General features: G+C 32.7%; 1 protein-coding gene and 1 pseudogene across 1 annotated transcript; one reads left to right on the plus strand and one right to left on the minus strand.

Annotated features, from left to right (window-relative positions):
* Positions 1–300: 300 nt before the first annotated feature.
* Positions 301–2,067, minus strand: LOC105158114 (alpha-1,3-arabinosyltransferase XAT3 pseudogene; annotated as a pseudogene).
* A 5,293-nt stretch (positions 2,068–7,360) lies between these two features.
* LOC105158018 (alpha-1,3-arabinosyltransferase XAT3) lies at positions 7,361–8,329 on the plus strand. The gene has a single exon (XM_011074614.3). The coding sequence runs from the start codon at positions 7,362–7,364 to the stop codon at positions 8,301–8,303; it is 942 nt and encodes a 313-aa protein (XP_011072916.2). The 5' UTR covers position 7,361; the 3' UTR covers positions 8,304–8,329.
* Positions 8,330–11,327: the final 2,998 nt, after the last annotated feature.

The raw sequence follows: 11,327 nt of genomic DNA on the forward strand, positions 1-11,327 counted from the left end.
CTCCTAATTCCCTTTTGATTCTGGTAGCTATGTCAAGTGGTAGTATAGATGCGGAAACAATAAAGGATGTATTCAAAATGAAGCAATTTACCTCCTTAGACTGAGAGGTAAATTGGTTTATTTAAAAAATACAGAGGGCCGGGGAAATTGCTGTTATTTTTTCATGTGAGGATAATTTGCTCATTTACAATATCATAGGGAGGTAAATTCTATTAAATCCAAAGATATATATAAGTGTATTTGAAAAATGAACTTGAATATTTTCTTAACATACTAATGATATTACAACACAAACCTTAATTAATGTTGAATAATCTCCATAGCTTCTAACACCGTCTTCCTAAACCTAGAAAAATTGAGAGTCACATTTTGGTTACTCAAATACACAGCATGGAAACCAATAAACCCCTTCTTGTAGATTGCATGAGGGTCTCTATAGACTTCACTATCAACTGGATATTTCCCTAACAAAGAGCTCTCATTCAAACTCACCTTGTATTCTAAGTACCTCAAATTCATATCTTTCGCAGGCCACCGAAAATAGGGTTTAGCCCACAATTCTGCACCAAAGGGTATGATTTGTATCACAACTGCATTTTCTGGTAGAAAAACCATGTTGGTAAGCCCTGCTCCATGCACTCCCATCAGCACATCGAACGAGTTCACTAGTTTCCCAACTACCGACACGTTCGGCCCCGTTTCTTCCACCACAACGTCGAACCCCATGTTTCGAGCCAGGTTGGCCACTTGGTTTTCGTTCGTTATGAACCGGTTTTGTTTTCTTGAAATGATGAGCATCCGAGGCCTAGTCCTGCACCTTGGCCGACAGTGGATGACCGAATCTCTCCCCAACGAATACGTGCTTCTTAGGAACTGTCTGAACTCCGCCATGGAATAGTGTGGGGACTCTGAAGGATCAATGCCCAACTCTTTGTGGGCTTTGAGGCCAACAATCACTCTTACAAAGCACAACACTTGATTGTCCTTCTCAATGTCTATGATATCGTACTTGGAGAGTTTCTCCAGCACCGGTCTGTACTTGGCGATCCATGAAGAACGCTTGTCGGCTACTAGAAAGAGCACTGTTCCCTGGAACTGTCGGGCAGTCAAGAAGAGTGGAATCAGCATATCAGTGAAGTCGTGGAAGTGATTCCCACAGTATCCTCCTGTCGAGAATACGATGGCTGGGACGCTGGAATGCCGACTGCAATCAGGTAAATTCTGAGCCACGTTGTTGATTTTCCATGTCCTCACATACTCCATGCCGTAGTTATCTCCTTTCCGGGCATAGGGTTTTGTAGTCCAGGAATTCAGTTCGCCTTCCGGCCGTGATGCGATGAAAATTGTGGATGAGTTTCCGTGGATTCTTATGTGGCCGGTAATCTCAAACACGTCTGATTTTGAATTGCTTAAATTATAAATTGACTTTGCAATTTCAATATTCGAATCTGCCCAAAAGAGTTATGGTCATTATGCTTATGGGGTTAAAGGGTTAATTTTATTGCAAAATTTGACATTAGAAGGATCAAAATCGTAAAATGTCCAAAATTATAGAATCTTTTTGCAACTTTAGAGATATAAAACATAAAAACATTAAAATGTCCAAATTACATGATTAAAAATATATGTAAGCCTCGCTGAAATAATTATATAATTCATTTGAATTCTGTGTTGCTTGACTTAATCGAGACAAATTATGTGTTATAACATGTGAAAAAACTGGTCATGAACATGTCCTTGATTAGACAGTAAGTACTAATGGTCTGCATAGGCCAGGAAATGTTGTCGATGCAACTCATACTAAAAAACCCATATTTAATTTAAGGATTAAACTAAACAACCATTTGTGATATACCAATTACATCACAAAATTTTCAAGAAACGACGTTAAAAATGAAGGAAAAAGAAAAAAAATCCGTATAAGAAGGATGAACTTACAGAAGGGTTGGTCGGAAATCGTGCGAAAGCTGAATCCCATGAGACAGAAAATAACAAATGCACCACATCCCACCTTCCTCAACTCCTTCTTCCGAAAGCTTCTGGAGAATATTGACTCATATACCATAATTTACCTCTCTGCTTCCTAATCAAAACGAATGTGAAAATCACAGGAGAGAACTGAAATAGGTGCAGTCTGCCAATTCTATTTTAGGAAAACATGAATCCTATACACTATGAACTTTCACTTATGAATTGGTTATTTATGTGCAGTGTTTTGCCTTTTGGGCCTTTAAGAAAAAGTAAGTTGCGATTTGGTCCATTAGTTTTGTAAATTTTGTAATTCTTTTTTATTTGAAGCGATGAACTATTATTAGTTGCAATAACTCAATTATCAGATAAATGGAATATAAATAACATCCACTATCCCACACATACAGTGGAGTTTAAGCCCATAAACTCTAAAGTCATGGGGCCTCAACTTCGCCAACTGACTTAAACTTTATTGGCCGGTAAATTTCACAATTTGAGAACACATTTTGTTGGAAAATTTTGAAATTTGCCAAAAATTAGCATGTGTAAGACATGTGACGGCTATCGTTTTTCAGCCAAATTTTAAATTTTTGACAAAGTGTTTCATCAAATCATGAAATTTACAAAACTAATGGATCATATTTCTTGATCATTTTGTTTTCATAAATCCTAATTAATGTGCATCATTGAATATTTCAGGTAATAAGCCATGATCATATAGAGGTCTGAGCGTTACATGACATTTTTGGAATGAGAAGCCATTCTGTTTTAATACCTTCTGATTTTCACAATATTCACATGGAAAGTACATAAATACTTTTAAATTGTTGTTAAGATCACAATACTCATAATCGAAAATTAACTTCTCTAGTATGTTATTTATTTATATATATATATATATATAATAGGATTCAGTTAGTTTCTAATTATGTAAAATGGACCAAGATCAAGTTAATGATGATAAAATAAAGAGGTAATTACACTTAGTTCCCCTTTAAAAATACGAAATTACACTTTTATCTAAAAAAGATTCACAATTATACTTACACCTCCTCCAAAAATTCATCGTTTACACCTAACCGTCCTTCGTTAGGATTTGGATGAAAAATATTGACGTTAACAAAAAAAAATTATATGAATTTATAATTTTACCCCTTATTTAATATTCTCCTGTAGTTATTTTGTACTTATAAGAGAAAAAAAAATAATTATGTTAATATCACACCAATATATATCTATATATTACATTTATTCCTTACAGGTACAAAAAAAATATTAAATGAAGAGCAAAATTAAAAATTTATAAAATTTTTCTTTTGTGACAGTAGTATTTTTCGTCCAAAACTTCTTTAGAGGAATTGTAATTTCGCTTTTTAAAAAAGGATTTAAGTATAATTGACTATAAAATAAATTTGTAAAAATAATTTACCACAAGCACTTCAACACTAAATTAAAGAAGAAAAGATCATCGACAAAATTAAAAAAAATAAATACGTCACAGTTTTAATATTATCACTAATTAGTTATAAGATAAAATTACGAAAATTAATTTAAAAAAAAATCCAAATTGTCGCCCTCATTGCAATTTTTTCCAATATTGTTAACCTTTTATGCTTAAATGGATTGATTACCATTCCAGCCATTTTCCTCCTAACTTCATAATTATTTTAGTTTCTACAAGTTTGATAGCAATCAAGCAAAGTTGAGACACGTGAAACACGCTTACGCCAAAAAGGTGTTAGCGACTTCCTTTAAAGACAAAGTATCATGCATATTTGCTAACAATCTTACTCCATAGGCAAGCAAAATATTTTGAAGTTATACCAAATTATTGAATTTGCACTTTTGCTAAACTTTCAAGCTTCCAATCTTACCTCCTGATATGAATGCACGTTCCAAAAAGTGCCACTTTCTTATGGTTGGTGATGTTATATATATTTATAGTTGTCAATCAATATTTTTGAAACACGCTTATGATCATTGATGAGACAAGTGAAAAGTGAGCATATATACAGGTAAATGTGGGATGATAAGTTGGTTTGTGGATTAGTTTGCAATCAACATAATTCAAGTTTTTTGATATTTTTCTAAAGAAATTCTTGTATTATGTTGAGGTAAATCCTTGCTTAGAGCCCTTTTTTATTTTATTTTTTTCTTAATAATATCTGTATATTTTAGTTTACGGTAAATTACATAGACACTTTAATGTATGTATACGATTGTGGGACACTTTAAAAAAGCTTAAATATATTTTGACCCTGTAATTTTGGCACATTAGCATTTTTATCCTTTATTTTTTTAGAATTACAAAAGAATCCTGCAACTTTTTAACATTTTGCAATTTTAGATCTTCTGATGCGGGATTCTGCAAAATTTGCTTTAATAAATCATGTGTGTCTCACGTTGTATGTTTAAATGGGGGCTTTTGTTCTGATTTATTCACTTTTACCAACGTGGACGGAAAATAGAAAAATAAGTGGCAAATGATTTATCCAGACAATTTTTGGAAAATCCAGCATGCGAAGAACCAATATTGCAAAATATCAAAAAGTCACAAGACTCTTTTACAACCCCTATAAAGATAAAGGATAAAAATATCAAAATCGCGAGAGACACATAATTTATTCTGACAACTTTTTCAAAGTTGAGTACTGAAAATTTATAGAATTTTTTTGCAACCCTAAAATGCCAAAATTACAAGATCAAAATTATATCTAAGCCCTTAATTTGAAAATGAATAAATCTAAAAAGATGCTTGTAAAAATAATATCAATTAATAAGTACTATAACAATTTTATTTCAATAATATGTAATTTATTATATTATTTAATATATTCAAATTGAAAGCTGATTGAATTTTTAATGTATGTATGTGTGTAGTAGGCAGAGCAATGAGTGTTAGAAGTCTAAGTCAGCAGGAGTTAAAAAAGTTGGCATGTGGAGCATTTGCTGCTTGCTTCATCATGGCTGTTACCCTTGCCACTATTTTCAACCCATATCTTGCTCCACTACCACTTTGTAAGCTTACTTCAGCCTTTATGACTTTCCTGCTCATTTTTTTTTAGAATAAATTATATAGATATTTATTAAAATTAAATTTAAATATATAAATATACTTTCGTTCTTTGTAAAACTATAAATATAGTCCTGAAGTTGAAATGTCATTTACATTAGCATCCCTTGGAGGCGAAGACTTACAAGTACAAACATTTGAGGTAAATTACTGACACTCTTTTAAGGGTGTAATTGTAATTTTATAAAATATAAAGCATTTTTTAGTATCACGTTAATTTGTAATAATATAAAAAAGGAAACATATATATTTTTCATGCATATATGGTGGTTTCTGACACTACTATATCAATTTTTTTATTGTGTGATAATGGTGTAATTGACATTTGATATATATTGATTTGGAACAACAATTTAATCTAATAAGTCGGACGCTAATTAAAAAGTTCGTCCATAATTAGATTGTAAAGGAAGAAACGTATGATGGTATCCTACACTGAAAAATGAAGGGATTGAGATGAGCTTCGTAAGAATATAATGAAATGGGGTGGTAAGAGTTACGTGTAAACTCTTGACATGTCTCGTATTAAAAGTTTTATGAAAAAATAACCTCTTAATGCATAGTAAGCCCGTTTAGTTGGTGTTTGAAGTATTATTGAAGATTAGAGTGAAATAGTGGAAACCCTATATGCATGTAGCCGTCGTCTACCCGTCCGCAGTAGCGGCTGTTAGGATGAATGTTTTAGTATTTATCTTTTTACATAAAGTTTAAATTAATTTGGAATTTAAACTTGATTGTTTTAGGCTTATGACTCTACAATGAAACTAAAATTTTGGTTTATCAAATTATGATTCATGTGATTTCAAAACATTATATTGTTCATTGTTTTCAATGGATAATATCTTTAAGTTGATTTTTTTTTCTTTTTTAAAAAAAAATTGTTGTATTAATATATATTTTAATTTATAATATATTTATAAAAAATAATTTATTATGTGCACATTGGACAGGTAACACAATGACTAGTCATAAATATATGTATCTTATAACATTTTCTATATAACTTGAAAAGTCTACTGCTTCATTATGCATAATTTTCATGGGCTATTAGTGGATGAGTTAATATTGTCTTTATAGGCATAATTTTTTAATGTTAATATATCTTTTTTTTTTTTTTTGGAGTGGAACAAAAATAACTTTTGTACTTATTTTTATAGGATAAATTATATTGACATTCTTTATAATTAAGTCAAATTACATAAATACTCCCTGTTTTCTGTAAAATTACAGTTACATCTTCTAAAGAATTTAGTGTAATATTTTTTATAGGGTATTTGTGTAAACTTTGCTTATAAATAGAGGGTGTAATTATAATTATAACTATATAATCTCATAGATGTAATTATAATTTTTCAAAAAATAAAAAATATTTGTGTAATTTAACCTAATTTACTTCACGGGCCTTCCATGTAATTCCCTATTTTACAGTACACTGGCAGCCGTCCATGGCTTGGGGTATAAAAATGCTGATGAGCACCAAAGAAATGAGTGAATCACGACAGCCATGTAAGATCTCAAGTCACACGTTGATATTATATATTCATTTTACGCAGTCATTTTATAATTTAATTATAGTTTTTAATATTAATTTTAAATTTCTTCTAAAAATATAAAATTATATTTTTTTTAAAAAAATAAAATTACACGTACATCATTTTTTATAATTTTTTATTTACAATTCCACCTCTTCCGTTATAGGGTTTAGAAAAGAAAATAATGGCCTTTAAAAACACACACACACACACACAATATAAGTTATTGATAATCTGACTTATTTTTTTCACTTATCAGCGGCTACTTTTAGTAAATAACAATAATTCAAACAAATATTTTATTGCAATTATATTTAATCCTTTACAAAGACAAAAATATTATAAAAGTATCTATGTCAATAAATTATTTTACATAATTCTAAATAAGTGATAAATTTAAAAATTTATGTTAATGTCAATAATTCTCGAAAGTGTAAAGGGATAATGTATGATTTCACATATTTAAAAAAGATGACTTAAATTTAACATGTCTCAAACCACAGATTGATGAAATTAATAATGTCTCTAGTTGTTATATCATCATGAGATGGGTTCGCTTCCAACCTGTATATAAATAAAACTTTCTTCTGTTTTCGGACTCCCATTCAGACACTGTGAAGCCAATTATTTACAACCTCAGCAGTTCATGGTCAGATGTATATGAAATAAATGGCGATGTAAGAATCCATGGTATCTCGTCCACCATTTTCATTGCTTCAAGCCAAGAAGGGAACTCCAGTTCTTGGACTGCAAAGCCTTATGCAAGAAAAGGGGATTCACTGGCTATGGAAAGGATCAAGGAGTTAAAGATCAAATATCAAGCAATTGACACAATCCCTCCTTGTGACCAAAATTTCACAATTCCGGCGATCGTTTTCTCCATCGGAGGATATGTCGGAAACCACTACCATGCGTTCACCGACGTGCTCAGTAGGCTTTTCTCGACGTCTCAACGATTCAACCAAACAGTTGTCTTTGTTATAACGGACAAGTCTTCCGACTGGACTTCAAAGTATAAACGTATACTCGATAAACTGTCCAAATACGATGTTTATGACATCGACAAGGAAAGCAAAGTGCTGTGCTTTTCAAGAGTGATTGTAGGCCTCAAAGCCCACAAGAACGTTATCGCTGATCCGTGGGATTTAGGACATCATTCAATCAGGAATTTCACAGAGTACCTGAGAAGTGTGTATTCATTGGGGAGACAGTCCGCGAATCGTTGTCGGACGTGCAAAATTGGACGGCCTCGAATGCTCATCATTTGCAGAAGAAAGTCTCGTCGTTTGTTGAACAAACACGCGATTGTTAGCTTGGCAAGAACATTGGGATTTGACGTTGTATTGAAACAAATGGTGTGGAATGTGTCGTTAGTTGCACAGCTCGTGAACTCTTTCGACGTGATGGTCGGAGTGCACGGTGCCGGTCTTACCAATATGGTTTTCCTTCCTGAGAATGCAGTTGTTGTCCAAATCGTACCACTGGGGTTGGATTACATTGCAAGAACTTGCTTCCAAATGTCTGCAGAGAGCATGAACTTGAGGTATTTAGACTACAAGGTAACCCTAAATGAAAGCTCTTTGTTTGGAAACTATTCACTTGACAAAACAGCCAAGAAAGGATTTGAAGAATTTCGTTCTGTGTATCTGGATCATCAAGATATAAATATTGATTTAGGTAGGTTTAAGAGAACTCTTTTGAGAGCATTAGAGCTTGTTCCTACTTAGGGTTTGTGTTCTGCAGTTACATGTCCATTTGCTTGTTCAAAATTTTGGTATAGAAATCATAGTTTAAGTTTCTTTTCAACCCATTTTTGGTAAGTTTTTACCTCTTAACTACTTTGAAAATGTAAGTACAGTGAACAAAGTTTTCCAAATTCAAAATTCATTAAAAAAGTTGATCATTCTCTATATTACAAATGATTACCGAATCCATTATTAATTACATTTGTCATAATTTTAACTCTGAATAAATTACTTGTAATTTTGATTGTCATATTTGAATAGAGCTCCGCCAATATTCATTTTGACTACAAGATAGCACGCTTTCAAAGACGGATACTATTTCTTTACTTTTAAGAGCACTTACTACATGTTCTAAATTAACATTATCCCTACCATATTTTATTACAGCTTTAACATCACAGTGGGCTTCAGGTATAGCATTTAACAAAATAATAGAAGCGTATTCATCAATGTTTTTATCACCATTGAGTTTCATATCTTAAATTAATTTAGTGAAATCATCTAGATTTTCATCAATATTCTTAGATAAATCAAGTTTATATCTGAAAAAATTTTCTAATAAATTGGGCAAGGATATTTTAGTGTACAATTCTTCTAGTTTTTCCCAAAGTTCTTTTGCATAATTTTGTTTACCCACTTTTCTTAAAACAGTATCACACAAGTTCAAAATAATAGAAGAATATGCATACTCATCATTTTTCAGTTTCTTTTGATCAAAAATATTTTCTGTATATTTGCCGTCTATAGCCTTAAAGACTTTTTGTTGAATAAGAATGTCTTTCATTTTTTGTTGCCAAATATTAAAATCAGATTTTTCCATCAAAAGGTTGAAGATTATACCCAGTCATTATAATACAGATGTATGCAGCAGAAAATCAATGACATTCAGAGAAAAACAACAGTTATCAAAGTTGTAATAACAGAATGTTCAAAAATAACAACAGTTAAGAATATCACAATCTCACAGTAATGAAATCGAGGCTTCCCAGCCTAAATCTCAAACAGATATCCGACGACCTCAAGGGTCCGGCCAGGTGAGGGATTATGGGGGAGAAAACGCCGCGGTTTTTTAAAAAAAATATTAACAGTGGAATAACAATTTTAACAGAATAATATCAGCAATGCTAGCAAAATTAACTCAACAGTTATAGAGGCAATATTTGTCAAGAAAAATAGCTTGAGGTAGAAAGTTTGTGCGAAGCAGAATAGCAGCAAAGAGCAGTAATAATAGCACATAGCAGAATAATACATGAAGCAGAATGGGAGAGATGTTACCGTAGGTTCTTCGAGGCAGAGCCCAAGGCTCTGGTACCACTGTAAGGTGGAAATACCTCAAGGGGTTTCTCCAGGAAAAACCTTAACAACTACTACGACAACTGAGGGTACACAACCCTTGTAATTACAGATCTAGATATGCAAAATAATTACAGATTATAAATAATATAATCACAAAATAGAAAATTTTGCACAAGGCTCAGAGAGCCAGATCCAATAAAGAGATAAACAATCACACAGCACCGCACCCAAAAATCCCACGGTTGCTTCATAAAGACAGCCAACCACCACAAGATTCAATCACTAAGACCCACCACTATCACGAGTTCACTATAAGAACTTTACAGTAATAATATAGAAGAAGAAGGAAGAAGAAGGGAGAAGAAGACCGTCAACCGTTATTTGTGGCCAAAGGCCAAGACCGCCATATATAGGGCCTCAACATTAAAGAAGCAAAGAAGAAGAAGAGGTAGATGGATGGTTTCAAGGCCATCGGAAAAAGAAACGAGAGAGAAAATTAGGCGACAGAGATAAGAGAGAAGAGAGAGCACAGGCAGGAGAATAGAGTGAATTAGAGTTAGGGTTATTAGATATAGGTTAGAACTTAGGCCGAGTGGTGGGTCAAGTAATGGGCCAGCAGGTGGGCTGGGTTGAGAGCCATCCAGTAGGGAAATGGGTTCGAGCCTTTTATTGGACTTGGGCCTACCAAAAATGGGTCACGGGCCAACAATTTTTACAATAGTATGTCAAGATAGTGATGGTGAAGATAATGGTTGCCTTCACTTGTTGAAGAATCTCATGGGAATAAGTCATCAATGGATGCTTATATTACAGAAGCTGAAAAAAGACTATCAATACAAGTTGTGCAGATTCAGAATGAGGCGCATGAATTGTATTTAGAGTATGATAATTTGATTGGTTTTAGTGTTGGATGCAAAGTAATGATGGTGTTTAATGTTTATAAGGATGGGCTATGGAGAGTTGCAAAATTTGTGAAGGAACACAACCATGAATTTGTTCCGTCAAGCAGTAGTAAGCATTTTTTAAGGTCTGCAAGATTATTATTGAGCCAATGAAAAAGGTTGGATTACATTCAATTGATTACTTTAACTATGTGTTGTAAGAATTAATGGTGTTCAAAATGTCGGGTTCTCAAAAAATAATTGCTATAATTTCATAAACAGGTTGAAACCTCATTGATTGAACCTGGCGATGCTATATATATATATGGTTAGGCATTTCAAAAATAAAGCAAACACGGACCCATCTATTACTTTGACATTCAATTCAATCAAGAGATCAAGATGGCCAACAGGTAATCAATTAAGACTTGATCATGATTGTTTTGAGGACTTGGTGATTTTTTATACAACTTACAGGACAAATTGATAACTTGGTTTATTAGTGTTAATTATCATTAACAAAACATAATGTTTGGATATGCTTTGTTACCGAATAAATGAAGTCGATGTAGATTTTTTTTCTAGTCAAGGTAGCCCAACTCGAAGCTAGTAAGATTACACGAATACCATGTACACAGAGTTCGAGAAAGATTAGCTAATTGGACTTAATGTCCACGTGCTTTGCGCGTGTGTTTTACCATTAAATTCCTAAAGGGAGTTGGAAAAAGGACGTAAAGTCGCAACTTTTTTTAAACATGCGACTAATTTTAAGATTCCCGTAAATAGTGAGACCAAAACCATAGACAATCTACCCTGATTCTTGACAAAG

Source organism: Sesamum indicum, linkage group LG3, assembly GCF_026168435.1.
Source record: "Sesamum indicum cultivar Baizhima isolate 11 linkage group LG3, ASM2616843v1, whole genome shotgun sequence".
NCBI lineage: Eukaryota > Viridiplantae > Streptophyta > Magnoliopsida > Lamiales > Pedaliaceae > Sesamum > Sesamum indicum.

Excerpts from the sequence above, each read along its gene's own strand:
- LOC105158018 (XM_011074614.3), top strand. The coding sequence starts at position 7,362 with ATGGAAAGGATCAAGGAGTTAAAGATCAAATATCAAGCAATTGACACA.